Raw genomic sequence first — 25,684 nt, 5'->3', positions numbered from 1 at the left:
ACCTATTTTGTTGAAGTTGTTCACTAAATTGGTGAGTTTTAACTGCATGTTTGACTAAAAAATTACAACATGTTGTTTGTGTATTAGTCATATTGTGTTATAATGCTTTATAATTACTGGCGACAGTTACTCGACTGTCGAGTGCAATGCACCGGGAGTTCGGAGTTGGGACACTGCATTGAAGTTTGAAATAAAAACAAAATGCGAACTATAATGCTATGCTTCCAAAATGATTATTTTTAGTTGTTAACATACATTTTATATTTATAGTTTATTGTATTTTTGAATTTAAGTCCTTTGGTGGGAAACTTATTTAGATAACATTTTAGCACTATTCTATGCATACACTATTATAGTCTATATGCTTCATCCAGAAGCTAGTCTGCAGAGTATGGCAACTGCACGCACCAGTCATTTTGGGCCAGTTTATTTGCATGGTTTGCCAGGATTGCATAGGAGTTTATCACTTGCATTATATGTGCTATAATTATGGGATAGGTCCTGCATGCCCAAGATCTTCTGGGGAACTGCCATATTCTGCAGACTAGAGATGGTGTTTTACAAGTTTTATTTAGCATTATAATGTAAAATAGTGTTAGGCCTAAAAATGGGGTTTCCAGACATCCAGGTTTTACTGGGCATGTCTGGAATTTGTAAACCTGTGTCCTGAAATAATTTTCACTCTTATAATTTTAGCATTAAGTAGCCTAACCCCCAGTGGTTCCCATTTTTTCCTTGGGGAACCAACATGTATGTCAGATGCATGTATAACAACTGTTTAGCATAAATTAACAGCTAGTGGGTCATTTTTGTGCCTTGAAAGATAAAAAAAAACTGTCAAAAGGCTCAAATTGATACAACCATAAGCTTGTTAGTCTTGGTAAACTGTCTGTTTTGTAACTAATTAAAGCAAGTTTTGTTTCCAAATATTTTTATTGAAATCACTAGGAAAGTTTGGTAACCCTAACCTTAAACCATTTGATCATCAACCATGACTGTATTATCTTGAACAACGTGTGATAAGTTATCATAAGGAAGTTCTTGTGTGAAATTAAATCACAAACTCTGTCTACTACTATCAAGTATCATGCTGTTCAGGTTCAGTACCACTGATCAGCTTTGGCTAAAATTGAAACTTGAATTGTGAAATCATAATTTGGCACAAAAGCACCCTTATGTTAGTAAAATGTTAGTAAGTCTTTGTAAGATGTAACATGAACAAGATAAAATTGTCACATAAACTTGTTTCAGTAAATAAACTTTTACAAATTTTTCTGATTACTTATTAAGATAACAAATGTTATGTTTTATACTTCAATGTAACAAAGATCAGTGCTAAACAAGGGTCTAAAAAATAATGCTTTACAACATTACCTAAAGAACATATCTCAGTATAGAGCAGTGGTCTTCAACCTTTTTTATAGGCGACCCCAATTTAAGGGAAAATGAAATCAGAATTTACATGCGACCCCATTTTTTTCAACACTGAGAAAAAATGTTTTAAGTAATGCTGAACGGAAAGAACTATTACACAAACTGTACATAATTACCAACAAATATGGCGATACAAAAGTATTACGAAAAAAGTTTTTAAGGCGTTTCATTAAAGACATAAACCCAATTTTTGGAACACAAACTTGTCAAATTGTTCAAGATTTAGTTTGCACTGTTAGTGAAATGGTTGCGCCTGTATACTGTCCACGAATTTTTGAAGCCGCGGCTTGACTTTGCACAAGCTTAACCGCATGTTATGCTCCACTTCCAATCGATTACGATGTTTCGTTTTTAATACACTCATTGCACTAAATCCTGCTTCACACAGCCACGTGGTTAAAAACGGGATTAGAAAAATTTGGCATAGTTGGGTACCTTGCATAAATAACTATTCACTCGTTTTGGTGTCACCTTAAATAAGACAACCTTATAGTGTTGAGTCATAATACACATTGTCCAAACCCATTGTTACGCAATAAAGGCATTTTCTGTTTTTTCACTACCACGATTTAATTGCAACAGGAGGTAGCAAGCTGTACTACAAAACAAGAGCAAAAGTTGCGATCTAAAAGAAAATAATATTAGTTTCATTTTCTGTTATCAATTTTAAAATGCAATAAATTAAATTCGGCAACTTATTGCGACCCCAGAAAAAGTTTAGGCGACCCCACTTGGGGTCGCGACCCATAGGTTGACGACCACTGGTATAGAGTACGGGTATCATAGGTACAAAGTCTTGATTAGATTGTTTTCAGTTACGGTAGTTAGTAGTACTACGGTAAGACTTAATACATATAACCACACTTATTGAGTTACGTGTACAGTCTCCTTTATTTGTGTTGTTCTCCACAAGAAAACTGCAGCATTTTGAACTTCAATTGCCCGTTGGATATACTTTTGTTGATTGTTAAGTGTTTTGATGCAGGAAAATATGTTGGGAAGATCACTGCAACTTGCTCGACGGGGATTTTCCCAGACTGCTTTAGTGAGAGGAAGTGCTAAACCTACTGCAAAGGATCAATTCCCATTCAATCCCTTCCAAAACAAATGGGTTTTGCTGGTAAAAATGAGTGCAGTGGTGGGACTGGCCTTTAATATTCCCTTCATGGCCGTCTACTACAATCTGTGGAAGAAGTATGGACAAAATTAAACGTTTGATGTATCACATTTGAGTTTGGACCTACTGTTTGTGGAGTTGTTTCAGTTTCTTGGATATTATTTCAAAAATAAAATGATGTTCTATTAATTCATGCAAAGTCGTTGTGTCTTGAAAATGCCCTATTAACATCTGTAGTTAGGCGCTGGTTAAATAAGGGGCACAAAAACATTTCTTCATAGCTACTCTATCCCGCCTGCATGTTCTTATTTCTTCAACATCTGCCGGTGTGGCCATAACAAAGCGAACGGTATTGCAGCTATAGCTGGACGCGTATGTCGAATTGGCCTGTTATGTGAAAGTCTTGAATTTTGTTTTTTTGGGTCATGCGTAAATAATGCGTTGTAGTTAATGCCCTGCAGACGGGAAAATCGCCCTCTTGTGGTTTGACCACTAGTGTTGCTTTAACAATAGAGGACGCTGTACATTTTTATGTCACACCGTTATCATTTCCACACCCATTGCATTTTGATTTATTTTGCGTTCGAAATTCTTTTGCATGTTGGCTTTGCACGTCGGTAGAGCTACTAACACTGAGCATAGGCTTTATGCCGGTCTGAGAACTTCTGGTAGGTGGCGCAACAGAGCATAGCCGTTTATGGTGCTGACTCGGCAATTATTACCATAAACCCAAATTGCTGTAACAGCACCATAAACGCCTATGCCCCGTTGCGCCACCTACCAGAAGTTCTCAGACCGACCCAAAGCCTGTGCTCAGTGTAAGTAGCTCTACTTTGCACGTCAACATACGCTCTATGGGTACAATTATTTGCGTAACTATCAAGGCTTGACAAATAGTTGTACTATGTAACAACACAAAGAAAAGAAGTGGTATTAAACCAGTGGTTCTCAACCTTTTTACCTTCGCGGACCCTTTTCGGTGCTGTAATCTAGTTGCGGACCCCTTAGAAGTTTTAGGTATTTTTGTCCTTTTTTATTAACAAGCAACCAAAACATGGTGCATAAAGTTACAATCACATTCAGTTCAGGGCCAAAATTTTAATCCCTTTTTCTGGGTTACGACATCGTGAATCAACAAGAAAGAGTCATTACAGTGTAATGAGACGTTGTTTTCCACTAACAATTTACGTCTGTTACATCACAATGGGGTTTAGATGTCATAATGCACTGTGGTTTCTTGCCTACGAAGAACGTTTTCAAACAAGTTTCATGCTATTTTTTAAAAGGCCAAAAAAACACAACTTAAACGCCAACGCGTTTTTTTTCAAATCGCGATTTATTAATCTCGATTTGCGTTAATTAAGAAGTTGTCGCGGACCCCCTGAAAACGCTTGGCGGACCCCTGGTTGAGAACCACTGTATTAAACAATACCTAACTTCACAAAATGCGGCTTACACTCGAGGGCGGCTTTACTATATTTTTGTGACACCTGAACATGCGGCTCACAATCGAGGGCGGCTTATAGTCGAGTAAATAATGTAGTTAAAAACAGCAACTGTTGCTGACAATCCCATTACTCAAAATAATCGATATAGCAAAGCTGGGGATTAAATCTGAAACAGGTTATGTTCATGAGTTGACCTACATGTTTCTTTTACTGTGGGTTTGTAGTTCCACAAGTATGTTTTTCTAAATGTGCAATTAAAAAATGAGGTAAGTAACTATTATAAAGGATGAGAATAGAAAAGGAAAAACAATGAACAATTTGCAGACGATAGGCTACACATTAAGTACAAAATTTGGCACGTTACATTGTTAATCACTTCAAATGCGCAAATAGTCGCTAATAAACTCTGGGCCATTGATGTCAGTTGTTTCTTTGATCAACCGACTGTAGTGACACACAGTGACGACCACCACACAACTGCACAAACACTGTGTTGTGACTTACGGCATTTTTCAATGGTCATGCATTATCCTGAACATTTTTGTGTGTGATTTGCACAAGTGGAGGACAGTGAATGAGCAAATATGATTTCCAAATCTATGTCGTAGATATTACTTTGGCCAATGCGTTTTTATTGTGCAATTGCCGTTGTGCTCATTGCCAGTCTTTGCGTCAGCTCAGCTCAGGCTTGTTTGTTTTTTCGATAATAATGCGTATTTTGTGCAATAAAAACTATTTCACTCAAACGCAGACGGATCATATTGACCTGAAAAGATCTTCAAACAATTTGAGGTTTAATGCGGCGTATAAATATATTCAATTGCCCAAACCACTACTGCAGCTTTTATAGTAAGTATACTTTCGATTCTCACATCTGCTAATTGGGGAAAAAAACCAGTCATTACGCATAACTTTAGTATAGACCAGTGGTTCCCAACCCTCCATGGACCGTGGCCCCCTAAAAGTGTCATTTTTGCCTGGTGGCCCCCTTCATGTAACCTTGTAAGTCCTCTGGCCCCCTTAAAATGTAAATGGCAAACTCGTGTGGAAATTGGATACTAATATCGGCTTTAAACAAGTCGAATAGAGTAAATAAGGGTCCGCATTCGTAAAAGGCCTCAATATAGACAAATAGTATGCAAAAAAGTAGGATTAAATTAGGGACTTTTTAGTGGGTGTTTATGGTAAATTTACACCTGTGGCCCCCCTGAACACAGCTCGTGGCCCCCCTGGGGGGCCATGGGCCCTGGTTGGGAACCACTGGTATAGACCAACCATATTTGTATACTGTTGTGGTTAAAAAAATTGGTTTCATCCTACGGAAAAATCTGAAATTCCAGACCTTCAAAAAAATCTTTTTTCAATGCAAGAAGAGTGACATAGCAAATGTAAAAAAAATGTTTAGGATGATGTTGTAACTGAACAAAGTTTTGGGAAATGGATCATGCCTTTACAAGACGACTGTGCAGTCGAGAGGTTAATTTCCATTACCCAGAACAGTTTTCATATCAAAGCTACATTGATGGTGATTTGCTACAAAGGTTTAGACTTGAACACGAACTCAATGGACACACTGGATGTGTAAACTGTTTGGACTGGAACCAAAATGGTAGATTATTGGCCAGTGGTTCTGATGATACAAACATCATTTTGTGGGATCCATTTTCCCACAAAGCTTTGAACACCATCCAGACTGGCCACCATGGAAACATTTTTTCTGTCAAGTTTATGCCACACACCAATGATAAAGTGGTTGCAACAGGTGCTGCTGATTGTCATGTTTTTATTCATGATGTTAACTATTCCGAGAAGATGAACAGTTATACTTGTAATTCAAGAGTAAAGCGACTTGTATCAAGCCCAGCTTCACCAGACAATCTTTGGTCTGCATCAGAAGATGGAATGATTCGAGAATTTGACATTCGACAACCAGCTCGAACAGGAGCGCGGGTCATTATAGACCTTACACAGATGTGTGGACCTGATGCTGAATGCAAATGTCTCGCAATTAATCCTATTCACACTCATTTACTTGCTGTAGGTGCCAATGACCCTTATGTCAGGTTATATGACAGAAGAATGATTCGCGATGCACCACAATCACCGCCCCAATATGGACAAAAGCGAAAGGATAATTTTCATTATTCAAGTCACGCATGTGCAAGTTATTTTATTCCAGGCCATTTAAGACACAAACAAAAGGAGTACCGTCGAAAAATGAGGTACCTTTGTTCAACGTACGTTGCGTTTAGTCCTCTTGGAAACGAACTATTGGTTAATATTGGTGGTGAGCAAGTGTATTTGTTTGATATATACAACAGGCAGAAAGCATTGTTCCAACCAAGTATAACAACACCCAACAAATCTAAAAAGTCCTCGCTAAAAAATGGAAGCATTAAGCTGCCTATGCCCTCCCATGGTGACTGTCCACATTCAAGTAAAGGCACCAATGGAATTTCTTCCACACTGCCACAAATAGATTTGGGTGACATGGCGCAAAAGGCTGCCCCAACACTCTCTCCTGAGGTGGAAAGACTGAAAGACAAAGCTAATGAACTATTTGGCAAGCAACAATTTTCAGCTGCCATTATGGTGTACAATGCTGCAATTAATCTTGCATCTAAATCATCAGTTTTATATGGAAATAGAGCTGCTGCTTATATTAAAAGGGCATGGGATGGGGATATGTATGCTGCTCTGCGTGATTGCAACAATGCATTAGTGTACAATACAGAACATATTAAGGCACACTTTCGACTTGTTCGCTGTTTGTTTGAGTTACACTGGCTGAAAGAGGCACAAAGCTGCCTTGCAGAGTTTAAACAAAAATACCCTAGTTATGCTAAAAGTCGTGCATGTTCAGCTTTGGAAAAAGACATTAAAAGTGCATTGAAATCTCCCAAAAAGTCTGATAAAGATGCACATGAAGAGGAAAGCTTTTGTGAAGAAGAAAAATTACTACAGGTTCAAGCGTACGATTACTTGCAAAGATACTGTGGCCATTGTAACACCACTACAGACATAAAAGAGGCTAATTTTCTAGGGAGTGCTGGACAATACATTATTGCAGGCTCAGATGATGGATCGTTTTTTGTTTGGGAGAAAAAAACTGCTAACCTTGTTCGTGTAATGCATGCTGACGATTCAATCGTTAACTGCTTGCAGCCTCATCCCTTTACCTGTCTGCTGGCTACCAGTGGCATTGACTACCTTGTGAGACTTTGGAGCCCAATGGGTGGAGATGCATGTGATGATAGAACTGTATTGGAAACAGAAAATGCCGCTGCTGCAAACCAAAAACGAATGAACACTGATCCTCTTGAAACAATGTTGTTGTCAATGGGAATAAGGACAGTAGACAGTGGTGAAGAGCCAGGTGATGGAATTCCTTGCAGCACAAGCTAGGTACACATTCCCTACCAGCGCAAACATTTAATTCAGTAAGCTAGCTTTTAAATTAGAACACACCTTGCTTGCGAATGATAAAAATGTCAACAATGCCACAGCTATATACAATTGGATAAATTAAATAATTGTAAAACACAACACCATCAGTTTAACAAACTGAGAAAAGGCAAAACATTTTTGATTTGACACATTGAAGTGTGGGCATTTGTTGTTGTCATCATAACGGTAAAGTTTAGTTTTCATTATGTGCGCTTGTAACTTCCTCTTAGTTTCTGTTTATCTGAATATTCTTGATGAATAAAGTGTCTTTTTTTTGTTCCAGTCAAAATTCCAATCTAAACATTTTCTTTTAAAAGTGGATACAACCACATTGCACAGTTTGAATCTCTCAAGTTAGAAAGAGGTCCCATACAAATTGTGTGTCACAGTACCCATGGCAAAATCTTACCTTAAAATTGCCTATTCAGCAACTATTGGATCATTTTTGCAAATATGTTAGTTGTTGCTTGACAACTGTGCAAACATTTGCACAAGCAATGTAATAACCAAAATACTTTTTTAACTTACATTTAGATTAAAATTCTTTTCTTTAGACACAGTTTTGACCTGATTCTGGCTTTTTTTTGCTGTGCCCAAAGGTTTAAAGCTTAAAGTTACTAGTTCATCCAACACTTCATAATACCGGTTATGCGTTTATTTATTGTGACATTCTTGTAAAAAAAATTCCTTCTATGGCTCTTAGCATTTTTCAGTGCTTGATATTGTATTTAGCTTGAATGTACAACAGTGTTGCTTACCTTATTTGACTCGCATGTGTTTTTTAATCCAAATAAGTTTTTTTTTCTCTTTATCCATTAGAATCAACAGGCTTGAACATTGTGAATTATAAACATTTAACAAAATGCCTGTATCTTCGAACATGGGGGCCGTGCAGGGCCAAAAAGCTACCTGCTGGCAAACTATAAAAATGGGCTTCACAATGGGATTTATGGTTGGAATGGGCGCTGGTGTCATTTTTGGAACATTTGGAGGCCTTAGAATGGGCCATAGAGGCCGAGAGTTATTTGGAACCATTGGAAAGACAATGGTACAGAGTGGTGGTACCTTTGGCACCTTTATGGGAATCGGAATGGGAATGAGAGGCTGCTTATAAAAGCTACATCTTTTCAAGTCTTTCAAAACAACAAGAGCTCCTGCTGCAAATCAAGAGGCTGTGAAACAAAGAAAACATTTTTTCAATTCAATGAAACTGTTGTTTTGTTCAATGTTTTTTTATTTGCCAATTCACTAATTGTTTTTTTTATGCGGCCTTTTTTTCATGTAGGTTTTAGGACCTAGCAATGGCTGCAACACAATACAAGTTAGAGGGTAATCGACTGTTTTCTCAGAAGAAATACGAGGAGGCAATTAAACAATACACAAAAGCCATAGTAAGTTAAACATAAAATTTCTTTGCTAATTTGACCTGTAAAACGGAGATGATTTTAAATTTAAACATTAAATTTAGTTTTGTTGAACTGATTGTCAATTTTTTCAAAAAATTATACTGACAGTTTTACCTCAGATTTTTATCATTGTTAATTTTATTGCAGAATAAGAATGGATCTACAGCAGTATTTTACACCAACAGAGCTCTATGCAATATCAAACTGAAGCGCTGGGATGAGGTATATCATTTCTTCAACTGCTATCAACTTATGTTCATTGCCTATAGCTTGTTAAAGAGTTTTTAAGACAAATAGTGTTTCCGTAGCTGGATGTTGTGTTTCTCAGTATACCTCTTTATATCCCCTACAAGCTGCTTAAAATTTGTGAATTTTGTCAAACAATGTCTGAGTTTAATGGAATTTGAACAGTTAGAATACACAATTTTGAGATGTTAGTGGTTGTGTTTCTTCACATGGTCTCCACAACTTCAAACAATGTATTGAATGAGATTTGGGTAGTTTGTACTTCTTACCTGTTTCCCCCCATCCTAACCCTCATTCTACTTTATACGGCAGAATTTTGCTCATTGTGTTTCCCCTTATAGCACAATTTGCACCCATATGTTTTTGCCTGCAGGTTATAAATGCTGTTGGCTGTATGGGACCCAATATATAACAAATATTAGGAATATCAACATGTTTCAAAATTGACCATGGTGTATGCTAAGCAACTGTTTTCTGCAATTTTATTAGCTTTTCCAAGTGAATTCATTGCATGTTTAATTTTATATCCACATTGTAGTCTTTGCCTCTTCTAAGGCTGTCGATGTATCCACATGTCAGGGTATCTATTAGCTTAATATATAGATTTTTGTTGTAAGTGTTTTCGTGAAACTTTGCAATTAGCTAGTTTACTTAATGTATAGCAATTTGTGGTGATCCACAGGTGGTTACAGATTGCAAGGTGGCTCTCGAAAATGATTCTCAGTCAGTGAAGGGGCATTTCTTTATGGGACAGTCCAATGTTGAGCTAGAAAAATATGATGAGGCAATATGCCACCTCATGAAAGGTAATCGTCTTTGGAGCAACCAACCATTTTTAGTATGTATTAATTTGTTCCCTAAATGTTATATTGCTTGTTGACATGTCTGGTCAATATATATGGATTAGGAACTGGTGCTTTTAAAGCCTTGTGGCTGTTTTGCTTTCAGCAATTTTGTTTTCCTAAAGTATAATTTTTGCCCAAAATGTTGTACTTCATACCATTTGGTTGTTATAATTTGTTCCTTTGTTGGCAACATTAATGACACTTTGTCTAAAAAAAGTCTCAGCTTATTTTTATGACTTTGTTTTTCAGCGCACGAATTAGCAAAACAACAGAAGTTAAACTTCGGTGATGACATCGCATCCACACTTCGCCTTGCAAAAAAGCGAAAATGGGACAAACTTGAAAAGCAGAGGATTAATGCTGAAATTGAACTACAAACATACCTGAACCAGTTAATTGAAAATGACAAGCAAAGGTATAACACTGAACTAAACATATATTATAATGTAGCTACCAACTAGATGTATAAATGATTTACCACTTTTACTGTTTGTTTTTTTGCATCTACAAATTTGTTGGAAAAAGTGGTAATTGCACCAGTGCGTTATAATCTTTTTTCCTCTCATTGATGTAACAATTAGGGGCAGATTTACAAACATAAAATAAAAGTGCTAAGCTTTAAAAAGCAAATTTACATTGATAGGAATAGAAGCTGTTTTGAATTGGGGGTACGTTTCATACATACAGTGCAAATTGCTCACACATTAACAATTTTTTGGGGTAAACCCCTATGCTTGGTATCCATGTATCCAGTGGTGGTATTCAATTTTTTTGTCAGCCGGTTCTATCACAAAAGTCAGATTTTCAGCTGGTTCTGTTGTAAAAATCCATTGACAGTAACCAGTAATGCTAACCGGTTCGCTAATCTCATAAAATTTGGTGAGATGGTTCTATAGAACCGGTGTGAACCGGTTGAATCCCACCACTACATGTACCCATGTACTCATATTACTGTTGTGGTAAACACAATATGCACCCAAGTGCTGGTTACACTTCAGATTTTTGCACATAGACATTGAAACATTGTTTTTTAAACTTTCAACCCCAGGGTACTAACAATTAGCATTTAAATACTGTTCCACTTATTTACATACATTCCTGTCATGATTCACACTTGCAAGGTTTTTGTTATTCCTACTATTTTGATAAACATATACAAGCTGATTTTGAACAGTTCTGCGGATCATGTTTTGAAATGTACCTAAAGATCATTTTTGTCAAGTACTAAACCGCAAAATGTAGTGTACATATGTTTTTGGGAAAGGAATAACATGTTTACATCTGTTTTATACATTGCTTTGCATGTTGCCAGTAAAACACAAAATCAGTTAATAAACAGCTTTTTGCAAATAGCTGTTACCGGATCATGCTGTTGTAAATAGGACCGGTAATTTGGTAATAATAAAACAACATTTCATTGAAACAACACTTAACAGATAGCTTTTAAATTGACTAAAAATGATGTCTATTCCTTATTTTGCAGTGCTTTGCAACATAGTGTAGGCTATTGCAATGTTATAACAATGAACTAAATAAGTTGCACAATTGCACTTTACTATATTTTATGGGCAAATATGTTAAGAGCACTGGATGAGAAAAAAGAGGAATTCGAAAAGTTGGAAACAGAAGAATCACAGAAACTAACTTCTGACATCACCGCAAACTTTGTATGTATTGATATCACCAACCAAAACATTTCAATTATAAAAAAGGAAAAAAGTGCACCGCTTTCAAATTTAGAACGGACCCAAAAAGAAGTGTCACATTGTTTTAGTTAAAGTTATTCCTTGCAACTATATATGTTTTTGTGTTGCATAACATAAACCTATTAGATTTTTTAATGTATTTAAAAATACAGACAGTGGTTAATTGCTTATCTAATTTTTTCAATGTATTTTATTTTATGCGATTTGCAACAAATTAAATTTTGTGTCAACGAATGAAAGATTTTAGATTTATGATTAATGAATGATATTACCATGATTTCTGTGTCTTTTCTAAGTTCGTATAACTCTAGTATTTGAATTTTTTCCAGGACACCAAGAAACAGGAGCTCAATGCCCTCTTTGCTCAGGTTGATGAGCGACGGAAGGTTTGTAAAATAAATTCCCAAATTATATTCTCTTTGTTTTGGCATTTATAAATAGGCTTTGTGTTGCATCTTTTGTCAGACTCGCGATGTTCCAGATTACCTTTGTGGAAAAATAAGCTTCGAAATAATGAAGAATCCCGTTATAAGCCCCAGTGGAATCACCTATGATAAAAAGGATATTGAAGAACACTTGCAGGTTACCATTTCAAAAAATTTAGTCCCACAAATATATGTACTATACAAAATTTTATTTGCTTGCATCTTTAATACTGTTTGACATTTGCAATAGAACTGTTTTTAAGCAATGTTTTTACTTTTTTTATGTGGCTGAATGAACTGAATGTTTGCACTGCAAGATATCCAAACTGTTGTTTACAACATTTTTTTATTACACTGTTTTTGAAACGTAACAGCATTTGGTAATTCATTTTTTGCAGAGAGTTGGTCATTTTGATCCGGTAACGCGACATGAACTGAAACTTAACCAATTAATTCCTAACCTTGCCATGAAAGACGTCATCAGTCACTTTATTGAAGAAAATGGTTGGGTGGAAGAATACTAAATGCTTCATAGCGTCCAAACTGCAATCATAGTTCAAAATTTTTGTGTAAAAATACAACTTTGTATGTTAACTGTTTTCTTTAAACTGAAGATTTTATCTGCACCTAGGATTTTTTGTTTCAAGTGACACTATGTACTACATGTCATTTGCTACCCATCTACTTTGAAACATGCTAAAAAAGTAATTAAAAAAAATGTTCAATAATAAAACATATAGTTGACTTATCACCCAGCAATAATAAGTGACATATTGTTTCAAAAAAGCAAGCAAATGTAAATGTTGTTTTCGTTTTAAATATTTTTCGTAATGTAAATGTGGTTGTGCTGCAAATTCCAAATAATGTTTTTTTCTGTCTATTATTTCAAAAGCAGTCACGTTAAAACGGGATAAAACAGTCAAAATGAAATTTTGAGAAAAATATTTACCTTATTGCTTGACAGAAAGCTATGTTAGTGTTCTAACTATTACTTGCAGGAATTGTGACTGTTATCGCAATTTGCGTGATTTTTTTACTGCGATTTGTTTATCTAGCGCTACACTGTGTTCAAAACTTTTCAATTTCCAATATTAATCAGAAGTTAATGATGATGTTTTCTTTGCTGGTTAAAATTCATTTAGGAAACAAAATCTACATGGTTTTGTGTAGTTATTGCTACAAAAAGTAAGAAAATATAATTTTGTTTTTTTATTTCTCAGTTTCATTCGACAATTTGCCTCATAAAGGAATAAAATAAGGTGCTTCCATTGGTTTGGTATGTCCTGGTTGTTTATCTGTTTCTGTAGATACCTGTTGTATTCATGGCGCCCCGTTTCAGTACATCTTTAACCTTTGGTCTGTATGCTTGTATTTCAAATGAAGGAGTGAAAATCGGTAGAACTACTAACACTGGAACTCGGCCGACGCCCGGTTTGGTAAGTGGCGCAACGGAGCATCATCATTCTGACCACAAACCCAAATTGCTGAATCAGCACCATAAACGTCTATGCTCCGTTGCGTCATCTACCAGAAATTCCTAGACCGGGCGCCAACCAAATTCCATTGTTAATAGCTCTACCGTGAAAATCGACAAGTGAGTATTTGCCGCAAGATGGTGCTCTTGGTCAAATTTTAAAGTTGAACTGTATTCAGTTTGAGCCAGCCAACATTTTTATAGTCCAGATTAGGCACAAAATAATAAACTACAATTCAGAAAATTACTCCATTTTGACCGTAACATTCTTTACGAACGAAGTTATTTCATTTAATTGAAATCCAGAATACCAAATACTGTGAAATTGTTCAGATTTTATTACCTTTGTTCTATGACCACAAAAAGTTTAAGTTCCCCAAACGACAAACGTAATTAATATTTCCAATGGCGAAAAAGTCCTGGCCAAAATTCCAGCACTCCTTAATTCCCAGGTGTAACGCACATCGGCAACGCCCTAGCTCCAAGATAGAACAACCTTGTCAGGAAGTCTAAGAGAACTTTCGAAAACGTGAAATTTCGCATTTACTGGACTAATATTTAAATCACACAAACAGGTTAAACAAGCTATAGGCAACTTGTGTATTTCGTTCTTATGACCTGCATCAAGCAAAACGTCTGAACTTTCATAATCGCTGTTGGGAATGTCAGCTGTCAAAATGGTATGAAATTAAATCATACGTTAGTAGTGTAAAAGGACAGTTTGTGGTTTAAGTAAATATCATTTCCCCAATATTACCTGATATCGATGTAGCAAAGAGTCCGTCCTGACAGTCGCAATTATTTTAAATTCTTTATAAATTTCCAGTTTTAAGTAGACTATCCAGCTATCACAGTTCCAATTTGGGTTAAGATACAAAAGCCAGGTCCCATTTATCGGTGATCAAACCGTCAACAACACACGTTTAAATCTATGAATTTCCTTCGAATGCCTATAATTGAATGCATTTCGCAAGTTTATCACCTATTTGCCCGACCAACCAAACTCTTCAAATGCCTATAGCTCCGTATAACGCATGTTGGCATATGTTTCTTTAGTAGTTTTGACACGTTGTATCGAATAAAGGTATATATGGTCAATAGTGTTATCTTTTCGCATGTGATTAACATACTTTTGTGCTGGATTAACAACATTTTCAAACAGTTCCTTTTGGTAAATTGAAGAAATGAAACACAACTTTGTTTCACTAACAAAACTATACACAAATAAATCGTTAAATATTAAAAGACACTCCTTCAGGATGTGTATTTTATGCGTGTTCTGCTTGTATTGCGGTGAAGCCGAAGTAAAAGCGTTCGCCTAACTGTGTCCTTAGTGCCGTAATACGATAAGGGTTGATCGGGAAGTCAATCATGTTTGGACAAATTACATCACTGACGGTGCACGCGGAAACGAAAGTACGTAGCCTATTACCCCACTTCACGAATATTTAACAGGGAACTGCTTCTATTCACGGGCTGACTCAAGTTTGCGCATTGAAATTTTCGCCCAACCTTCAGTTGTTAGTTATTCTTTGGCAAGAAATATACTGACGAAATTCATTCTTGTACTTACGTTTTAACGCATTGTAACTTTTGTTTGAAAAAGCTTATCTTGTTGGTCTAAATTTAATGTTTTTTGTCGCTTTAAACCACAAAGTCTCACATAGTTACCTAATAGTTTTGCCCAATCAAGGTGAGTCTTTGTTCATAATTCAGGTCGAAAACTTAACGATTGATGACTCCATTTAGGCTTGAAATAGCATCCGCCGGGTAAGAACTTACGACTATCGGTAATATTGAAATTATTTATATACGAGTTGCAAGGGTTTCGATTGTTAATTGTGAAAAGTTAAGTCATTTGCCGGCACTGAAGTAAGTCAAAGTCTTAAGAAATGCTGTAATCACATGAAGTCAATGAAAATGCTGGCAAACCATCTGGTCTTAATATTAAATTGACACTACCACTTCACAATGAGTTCAGTTTGTATCGGTTGGTGAAGAAAAAATAGCGACACAATTGCACTAAAACAACCACCAAGCCGGAAATAGCTGCGCGACGTTGAAACGTTATGGGGCGGATAAAATTGGATGGAACAACTGGTGGATGAGAGCTAAACGCGCTGCAGCTCTAACGTAATTACAAGGCGTTAAGTGACTGGGGCTCACATAAAAGTAAGGTTGGCGCATGGGGAGAATAAAGGAGTGGGGGTGGTTTGGAAAGTAAATTCTGTTCGCTCAAGTTTGTACGGGCATAGAACAAAAATATTTTACAAACATCCATTGATCGAATCTCAAAGTGTGCGTGATCAACAGATGTTCTATGAGCAAGTAACATATCGATTCAAATTGATACGTACATGATGTTTGGCTGGAAACTTGTAGGTTATTGAACTGCTCTGCTCAGGCGATTAGGAAACACGTTCGCTATTACAGCGTTAGTAGCCTAGTCTGGAAAAAACGAAATTGAAAATTTATTTAGCAACTGGAAGAAATGGCCGGCTCGTCTTTTTGTTATAGTTCTGTTTACGTTCCGGGTGGTAATTACGGAGATTGCAGAGGTGACCTGTTACGCCGTCCGAAGAAGCTGGCCACTTTTTCGAAAGGACCGCGTTACATCGTTTTTTAACTGAGATTGTCGCAATGTCTGCCGACCAGTCGAAAATTGTGTCCGCCTTGAAGGCGCTGCAAAATAGTATATTTGTGAAACCTAATTATTAACCTGAAGGTGCAATCCCACTAAAGGAATTTCTACTTATGCTTGTTTCGGATTTCAAAGTCGTCATGGACTTGTGCGACGAAATGTCAGATTCGGAAACGCTACCCGAAACAGTTTGTCGTAAAGCTGATTGCCGGGGGAAAAGAAGAATTTGACGAAAGGGTGCAGCAATGGTTTGCAACTCTGGAAAGGGGAAAATCTCCAAAGCCAGAACCGGGTCACCATGTTCCCGAGGATAGATTGTCTGTTCGCTCCAGTCAAAATTCAACTACGAGTTCGTTTCGAAGCGAGATTCGCCGAAGTCGCGTGAAGGTAAAAATTACACGACTCGCCCATGATCAAGAAGTAGCAAACCAGCGAGGAGCTTTTGAAGAAGCTGAAAGACTGCGCCGTGAAGCAGAAGACAAGGTACGTCTCACAAAGGAAGCTGCCCAGCGTGCTGCTGAAGAAGAGATTGCAAAGGCCCAGCGAGCTGCGGTGAAAGAGGTCACAAGGATGAAAATGAAGGCTGATCGTATAGAAGAGGATGCACGAGGAAATGTCAAGATAGGCGCTGCCAACTTCAACCCGCCGAGGTTGAAGCTCAGACTTTGGAGGAAGAGTCGACGTGTGAATCTCCTCAAAATTCGCAGTTGCACATGATGAAGACTGGCAGCATGCAGGGACCAATACCTGCAACAGAGGATAGGCAGTACACGACGTCGTCGCCCCAAATATTTCCTAAATTACCACACGACAATAAGCACTCACTAGAACGCGATAAGCCATTTGTAGGTTTTCCCAAACCATCCCCCGAGCAGCCCTCAGAGAGCTTGCGCTTAGTCAACCGCATGTTATAGCACAACGATGCGAGCAACATCTAAAAGCGTCTCCGGTCGTTGAGACCCACGATCCAGGAGAACTGATGAAGCTATCTGTGTTACTAGATAAATGTTGCACGGCCTTGCATGATATAAGATATGCGTCTAGTGTAGACTCGATGAGATTATGCTTACCGTCGCAAGAAGACTTCCCGTGCCACTGCGTGATGAATGGATTGCGAGGGCCACCGATGTAGAGAAGCAGACGGGGAGAAGAGCGAACTTTGCTGCGTTGACCGAGTTTCTTGGTGAAAAGAGTCAACAAGCGAATTCCATATTTGGAAAGGCTCTGTTTCCTCCAAAGGAAGTACCAAAGTCCGCGAATCGACATACAAAGGTTACAGCTCACAATACCGTCACTTCGGAACCCTCGTCTTCTGTTAGATGAGTATTTTGCAGCTACCCACATCAAGTGTACGAACGTCCTGCCTTTAAGCAAAAGGCATACTTATAGAGCGGCGTAAGTTTGTTTGAACAAAGGGACTGTACGTGCACCACGATTTCTGTACTTGTACCGCGATTCAGACGCAGAAGTACAGTGCCATTGTGAATGCTGCGAGCGTATACCTGAATGTGATTCCAGTTGTTGTGCGACATGGAAACACAGTAATCGCGACATAAGCCTTTCTGGGTCAGGGGTTCACAACTACTTTTTGCGAACGTAAATTAATGGATAAATTAGAAGCCTGCGGCAAACCTAAACAAATATTCTTGAATACTCTAACGACGCCACTTCATTTGAACACTGTTGCTATATCCGTTGAAGTTAATTGAACCGCTGGGTGGCGGAGAAGCAATTGATTTTCCCGAGGTTGTTGTGGTCAACAAAATTCCTGTGATGCCAAACGTTGTGCCCGACACACGACGTTAAGGGCGCATCGTTCATTGCAAGACTTGAGGTTATGCAGCGTGCCAGGGGGATCGGTTACAGTACTGATTGGCGCCAATATTCCTGTCGCACATCGAGTGAAGTCTGTCCGCCCAGGAGATGATTATTGCCCCGATGCAGTGAAGACGCCTTTGGGTTGGTCGTTGCTTGGCCAAACCTTCGAATCAAAAATTCCCACAGCCCGTATCCATTTCGCATCTGCTGTTGAAAATGCTCACGCCATGTTCTTGAGCGATGAAGGAGATTTTTTGCCTACTGACGGAGAAGATTGGGACATGTTGGGTACTCCATTTTCGACTGAAGATAGAAGAACGTATCGGATGATGAAGGATTCTGATTAAATTTATTGATGGACACTGTGAATTGCCACTTTCCTGGAGACACGAACATCAAATCATGCCCGACAACCTCAAAATGTGGACAAAACGGTTAGGCTGCCTAAAGCGCCGTCTAGCAAGGGACGACGTGATGATGTCGAAATATAGAGCAAATGCAAACCACAATTGACAAGGGTATGCTGAAGAAATTTCCACAGCGGAATTAAGTACTGATCAACGCGTTTGGTACATTCCCCATCACAGTGTTTTAAATCCCAACAAGCCAGGTAAACTCCGCGTTATATTTGATTACGCTGCTCAATATCGTGGCTTGTCACTCAATCCGGCTCTGATGCAAGGTCCCGACTTTGCAAGACGGTGCGCGATTTCGAAGGAACCTATTGCTCTAGTGGACGATATTGAAGCCATGTTTTATCAAGTTCGTGTGGATCCGCCTGACTGCGACTGCCTATAGGCTTTTTATGGTGGCCAGGAGGCGATCTGTCAAGGGCCCCAACTCCGCACAGAATGAAGGTTCACCTGTTTGTCGCAGCTTCGTCCCCAAGCTGCGCTGTATTTTGCTTGCAACAAGCTGCCAGTGAATTTGAACCGCTTGTCGCGTCTACTGTGGAAAGAAACTTTTATGTTGACGATTGTCTCACGTCGGTTTCGGATGTTAACACTGGTCTGGAACTCGTTGCAGGACTGCGCACCCTGCTTGCGTAAGGTGGGTTTTGATTGACCAAGTGGCTATCCGACAGCAAGGAAATTTACCGGCTGAGATTAGTTTACCGGCTGAGAAACTGTCCAAGTCTCTGTTGACGCACCCTCTAGATGCAGATCTACAGGAGCGGGTGCTTGGTGTACATTGGAGCGTTCACGCCGATGAATTTATTTTTATGGTTTCTTAGGTAAACCGCGCACTCGTCGGGGATTTCTGTCAACGATGAATTCGTTGTTCGACCCGCTGGGGTTTGTTGTTTCAGTGGTAGTCGAAGCACGTTTGATCTACCGAAGTTTATGTCAGCAAGAAATCGAGTGGGACGAATAAAACGCCTCCCAAGGACCTACGGAAATGGAAAAAGTGGTTATTCAGGTTATCAAGTCTACCCGACATCTGTATCCCGCGTTCGTTTAACTTGCACGCGTACGACAATATACAAGAAAGCCGATTGCATGTATTTGCTGGTGCATCGAAGAAGGCATATGGCGCAGTGCGTTACCTGCGATCTACAAGAAAGGACTCTGTCACGTGTACTCTCGTCATGAGTATATCCCGACTGCCCCCTCGAGGAGAAGTTTCCATTCCTCGGCTTGAACTAATGGCTGCTGTTACTGCTGTGAAGATGGAGCAGACAATCAAGGAGGAACTAGGGTTAGATCTGCATCCGTCAATATTTTGGACGGATTCTTCTGAAGTGTGGCAAAGCATACACAGCGATCGACGAAGATTTCCACTTTGTATATCCCTTTGGCTTGCTTTTATTGAAAAAAATACGTGCACTCGGTACTGGAAGCATGTGCCGACAAAACAAAATCCGGCTGACCTGGCGTCCCGGGGCGCACCAGCTGATACTCTTGCAAAGTCGGATATATGGTTTTTTGATCCAACGCTTCTGAAAGATGAGCCTTCAAAGTGGCCGAATATGTTCAAGAAACAGGATGTCGAGATCATTGCTAATGTGTTTGAGAAGAAACCCGCTGATGTATTTACGAAACTTGTGGAGTTTACTTGCCCAATGGACCGACTGTTAATGAGGTTTTCTTGGTGCAGGAGGGAAACAATTCGGGTGATTTACGGCGTCACGATTGTGGCGTGAGTATGACTCGAATGTATTTGCGTTCCAATGTTCAATATTGACCTTTTTCTGTGGCCGTTTCGTCAAGCTTTGTAATAGCAGGAAACAGTGACTATAGGCAGGTTGTGGTACTTGCAGGGGTAAAAGGCTTTGTGTTGAAATTTAATGTTATAAAATAACCTCTTAATGTTAATGAACCGTTTTAAAATATACTCTTGCTATACGTTAATATTTGTGGACTAAGGGTCGAATGCAGAAACCTGGATTATCTTTAGTCGCGGCGTAGTGCCAATCGAGGCTCAGCGATAATCCAGGTTTCTGCATTCGGCCCTAATTGCTTTAGTTCAAAACTTATGTTGTCAGTTGAGAATCATTTCCTGACAACTGTTTATTAATTTCTGTTACTGCTACCCATATTTATTTCATCAAGTTGTGGCGAAGAAAGGATTCTGTAAATTTGTAAAAAAGAACTTACACAACCTACTTCAACTAATTTCAAAAATATGGTGTCCAAAGTTGTCTTTGCACATACGCTGGTTCTTTTTTACCTCAATTTGCTCTCACCAATATCTGCACAATCAGCTGTAAGTCTTTATTGTTTGTTTTCTTACCACTCAAAAGTTAATGCAACTGTGTGCTTAAGATGTTCCAGTATGCTTGTTTTGATGGTTAATTGAGTGCTTGACAAACAAGAAGTCCCTGTATTAACAATTTTACTCTTCCGGCAGATTTTGTGTAGTAACCTACATTTTAATGTCCCACTGCATACAGGGCGCATTAATCAGAATAATAAAGTCCGTTTAAAGTGTTTTAAAGGAACACTTGTACTGTTATCATTGGTCACATTTAAAATAAATAGAAACGTTTTTTTTTAATATATTTTTTTCTGTTTGTAGACCTGTGGCTCTTATCTTTCGGGAACTTCAGGGACTTTTCAAACACCAAATTGCCCTGGAGATTACCCTGAAGATACCACATGCAAATGGGTAATTGAGGTTCCAACAGGCTCCATTGTTGAGCTAAAATTTTCAACTTTTCAAACCGAGTCATTGGAGAAAAACTGTGAAGAATCAGATTTGGTTCAAATATTTGATGGCAACAGTGAATCCAGTCCTGTTCTACACTCCAGACTATGTGGAAGTAATATTCCAAGGGAATTTGTAAGCACTGGGAATTCCATGACAGTTGTTTTCAAGTCAACAGAGGATTCATTTGGTGAAAAGGGTTTTGCTGCTACATACAGTGCGAAATCAGGTGAGATAAACTTCAATGGCACATGAAATAAAATTTTATTTTTCCTATAGATATATTAGTTTTGCGACACATGTTTTTCATGGAATTGTATTGTGCATAATTGGTTTGTTAACTTTACAGAATCGATTAAAATAAAAGCCAAAAATCATTCATCACAGTGGTTAATAGAACAATGATACTAGACTCAAGTTTACTTACAGATATTTTAATTGTTTTTCGTTTTTTAGGCAGTGAAAAGCAATGTGTAATAAACGAATGTGGTGGAGAAATCGAGCTGGCCAGTTCTTGCAAATTAGTGTCCCCTGGCTACCCAAGTGGTTATGCTGCAAATCAAAACTGCTCTTGGACCATGGTTGCTCCTGAGGGGGCAAAGGTTCAAGTTGAGTTTAAAGAATTAATGCTTGAAACCCTCAGTTCCAAATGCACCAAAAACAATGTAACCCTATATGATGGAACCACCATGCATGACACCATTATGTATCAACCTGTTTGTGATATGTCACAGTACGCCAGGCCCATTGAAGGCGCTATACCGAATCAGCCGGTCACCAAGCATTCACCACCATAAGGCAAGGCGTAGGCTAGAAAAATCTAGCCTGCGGTGGGATTCGAACCCACGACAGGAGTCTTTCCGGGACTCGAGCTCTACCAACTGAGCTACACAGGCCCAGTGGAGAATCCGCCGAAAGTCGAATCACAAGCACCGTTGCCTGCCTCGTATGCTGCACATGTCAGCTTCGTAGTAGGGGATCGCTAGATTGACCAGTATCAGTTAAGACAGGGGCGGGCAACATACGGCCCGCGGGCCGGATCCGGCCCGCGACGTGATTTTGAGCGGCCCGCAGACAGTTTCTGGTCTTACATGATAATGTGGCCCGCGGCCACAGTCTGCCGCAATCCCCCACTACTTGCTTCCTACGTCAAATTATAGTTGCAACGGACAGTAACGCTCCCCAATAGCAACAAACTTTCCCACCGTTGTTACCATTGCACCACACGTCCATTGTTACGACATAACTGCCAACCTTGTGTTTGGCCTGCTTTCACGGTTTCCTTTGTTTTCACACGTGTAGCCTAGTTAGTGCTTCAGCAGTATCTAAGTCGGTGGTGTATGAATTAAATTTGCTGCGGTGAATAAATTTATGTTATATCAGTTAGATTGTTTGGACTGTATTGTAATTGTGACGTACTTGATTGTATTTGGTTTAGGAAAGTTTCCCCACCCCTGGTTTAGGTGGTCAAAAATCCATTTTAAATCACTGGATAAAAACGCGATTAATGTATCGATTCAGGAATCCGGCCCGCCAAGTACTTCATTTTCCCATATCAGGCCCGCCGACTGGAGAAGTTGCCCGGCCCTGAGTTAAGATGAACATAAATTCACAACTGGGATCAGCCCTGAAGCGTCTATGTCTATGTTTGTGATATAGAGGACAACGGTTTGGATGGAATAGAGCCAGTTTTGTTTGAAAGCACAGGTAATGTAAATGGTTTATGAAATTCATATTATAGCTAGATTGCTTAAAACAAAAAAGAAGCCTATAAAATAAAATAAAATATTGGATCATATCAAAGTATTAAATAATCTGTTTGCAGGTTCAAATATGTTGATTCAATTTCGTACATCTCAAAGTTCCACATCTACTACTGGATTCTTTGCTGACATAAATATACTGCTGCCAAGCACTCAATCCTCTGCTGCAGTCACTTCCTCCAGCACTGTGTCACCAACTAATTCTTTATCTAGCACTATCCAATCCACACAGACAACGCAAACATCAAAACAACTTACAAAATTTATGCAACAATATTTAAACACAATACAAACCTTTTTACAGCAAACCAAAGCAATCCTAATGAAAAAAATGGCAGATAATACAGAGTAACAAACAACATCACAAAAGTTATGAATAACTTACAACACATCACAGATACCACATTAATAGTTGATGCATTCAACACTTACTTTATAACAACTGGCAGAAACGTGGGAAGCAAAATTCTTTCCAAACCACAATCCCAAACATTATTTCTTCTCCAACCAACTTTCTATTCATTTTCATTCATACCTATAGACACAAGTGAGGTTTATAATATTATAATGGCACTAAACGAAAAGAAGGCACCAGAACCATATGCTATACCTGTAAGATTACTCAAACTTGTAGCGCATATTTATCTCCTTTACTTTGTGACATATTCAATGAATGTGTTTATTCTGGTGTCTATCCGAACTGCCTAAAACTGGCAAAAATCATTCCGTGTTTCAAAGGTGGGAATTTCCAGAAAATGTCCAACTACAGGCCTATATCTCTCTTACCAATTGTATCAAAAGTATTTGAAAGACTAATACACAGCAGAATGACAGATTATCTGTAAAGTTTAAACTTATTACCAAGTTCCAGAACGGCTTCCGACCCAAACACTCCACAAATTTGACCATATAGCAGAAATTCATGACAAACATGTTTTAAATTGTGACAATGGTCATATCACCTGTGGATTTTTTTTAGATTTGGCAAAAGCTTTTGACACTGATGACCATTCCACATTGCAGCAAAAGTTAAGCTGCTGTGGTTTTATAGGTCACATACTGGGCTTTTTCAAAAGTTACCTGACAGATCGGAAGCAAATCACTCACATATATCTATACCACAATTTTGGATGCCAAAATACAACTTGTGGCGTTCCCCAAGGATCCATTTTGGGTCCTTTGTATTTTGTATTATACATCAATGACCTACTAAGAGCATCTAAATTTAATACAAGATTATTTGCAGATGACTCATTTTTCTGGTTGTCAGGCATCAACTTTTCTGTGCTGCAAAAAATGTAAATGATAAATTTGGCAAAGTTGACCAATGGATGCAAGCGAATAAACTGTCATTAAACTATATAAAAAGGCAAAGTTTATGATATGCTTTATTTTAAAATTTGTTCAGTCATTACTCATTACATGCTGCCCCCACCCACGTGCTGTTGTAAACTTGCCTTGCAATAATGCAATTAACCTACGCGATGTTGGTCTTTATTTTTCTTTTCGCTATAATTTGTCCTCCAGCTTCACAATCATGCGCTTACTCCACAACGATTCGTACAAAATCATCCTTGCGATTTAGTTCTTTGTATTGTTACTATGTTTCTTTTTATTTTATCACGTACTGCATTGCCCAGCAATTTTGCCCTAACAGTCATTCTTCTAGGTAACCGCTAATTGCCAATCGCCCTTTTTCTGATTCGCTACTGAATAAACAATAGTGGGTCAAAGACTTTGCGGCTAATGGTTGGGCTTTCATTGACCTGTCACGCAGTTATTATTGTTTATCTGCTCTTGTGCTTTGAAGGCGACTTCTTTTAAAGTTAAATCGTTTCATTGTATTGACATCCAAAATATAACTATTCCATTGCAATCGTCCTGGTCTTATTCTGATGTTCTATGACCGCAGAGAGTTATAGTTTCCTGGACAACAATCGTAATTCATATTTTTAATTGGGAATAAATATACTCTGACTATGTTACACTCTAAACCCGATACTTACAAAGGCTAAGGTGTAACGCGCATATCGGTAACGCACCAGTGTAAGTTATAACACCTTTGTTCAGGTGTTTTTGTCCAAAAACACGAAATTTCCCATTTGTTTGCGCCAACAGGTTTAACAAGCTAGGTTAATTGCGTATTTCGTTCTTATGACCTGCATGAACTTTCACGATCGCTGTTGGGAATGTCAGCTGTCAAAAAGGTATGGAATTAAATCATACGTTAGTAGTGTAAAAGGACAGTTTGTGGTTTAAAGGAATATTATTTCCACAATGTTACCTGTTATTGATGTAGCTATATGAATGTTTTTTTTTTATTTCACTGGTTTATCACCTATTTACCCAAACTGTACTATAAACTGATCATCTTTAACAAAGCAATCAAATACCTATATAGCCCCGTGCAACGCGAGTTGGCGTATGTTTTTCTGGATAGTTTTAACACGCTGAATCGAAAAAAGGAATATAGCCTATTGTGCTATCTTTCCGAATATAATTCATATACTATTGTGCTGGATTCACAACATTTTCAAACAGTTCCTTTTGTTAAATTGAAGAAATGAAACACAACTTTGTTTTCCTAACAGAACGAGGAAATTGTTAAATATTAAAAGACACTCCTTCAGGATGTGTATTTTGTATGTGTTTTGTTTGTATTGCGGTGAGGACGATGTAATAGCGTTCGCATAAGTAGCCTACACTGTGTTCCTTAGTGACGTAATACGATAAGGGTTGACCGGGAGGTCAATCCTGTTTGGACAAA

At 38.4% G+C, this 25,684-nt stretch overlaps 2 protein-coding genes and 1 non-coding gene across 3 annotated transcripts; 2 read left to right on the top strand and 1 right to left on the bottom strand.

The window, feature by feature from the left end:
• Nucleotides 1-4,679: 4,679 nt before the first annotated feature.
• LOC145222834 (E3 ubiquitin-protein ligase CHIP-like) lies at nt 4,680-13,435 on the top strand. Its single transcript, XM_080089055.1, has 9 exons — nt 4,680-4,848; nt 8,732-8,837; nt 9,000-9,074; nt 9,781-9,904; nt 10,193-10,358; nt 11,526-11,610; nt 11,979-12,035; nt 12,115-12,231; nt 12,473-13,435. Exons 2-9 carry the CDS (start codon nt 8,748-8,750, stop codon nt 12,596-12,598), a joined length of 840 nt encoding a protein of 279 aa, XP_079945181.1. The 5' UTR covers nt 4,680-4,848; nt 8,732-8,747; the 3' UTR covers nt 12,599-13,435.
• LOC145222825 (WD and tetratricopeptide repeats protein 1-like) lies at nt 5,332-8,267 on the top strand. The gene has a single exon (XM_080089043.1). It carries the CDS (start codon nt 5,437-5,439, stop codon nt 7,402-7,404), a length of 1,968 nt encoding a protein of 655 aa, XP_079945169.1. The 5' UTR covers nt 5,332-5,436; the 3' UTR covers nt 7,405-8,267.
• Nucleotides 13,436-21,976: 8,541 nt separating the features above from the next.
• Nucleotides 21,977-22,050, bottom strand: Trnas-gga (transfer RNA serine (anticodon GGA)). Its single transcript has one exon. It is a non-coding gene; the product is annotated as a tRNA-Ser (tRNA).
• Nucleotides 22,051-25,684: the final 3,634 nt, after the last annotated feature.

Source organism: Phallusia mammillata, chromosome 1 (assembly GCF_965637545.1).
Source record: "Phallusia mammillata chromosome 1, kaPhaMamm4.hap1.1, whole genome shotgun sequence".
Classification (NCBI taxonomy): Eukaryota; Metazoa; Chordata; class Ascidiacea; order Phlebobranchia; family Ascidiidae; genus Phallusia; species Phallusia mammillata.
This window is presented reverse-complemented; position numbering and strand designations above follow the sequence as displayed.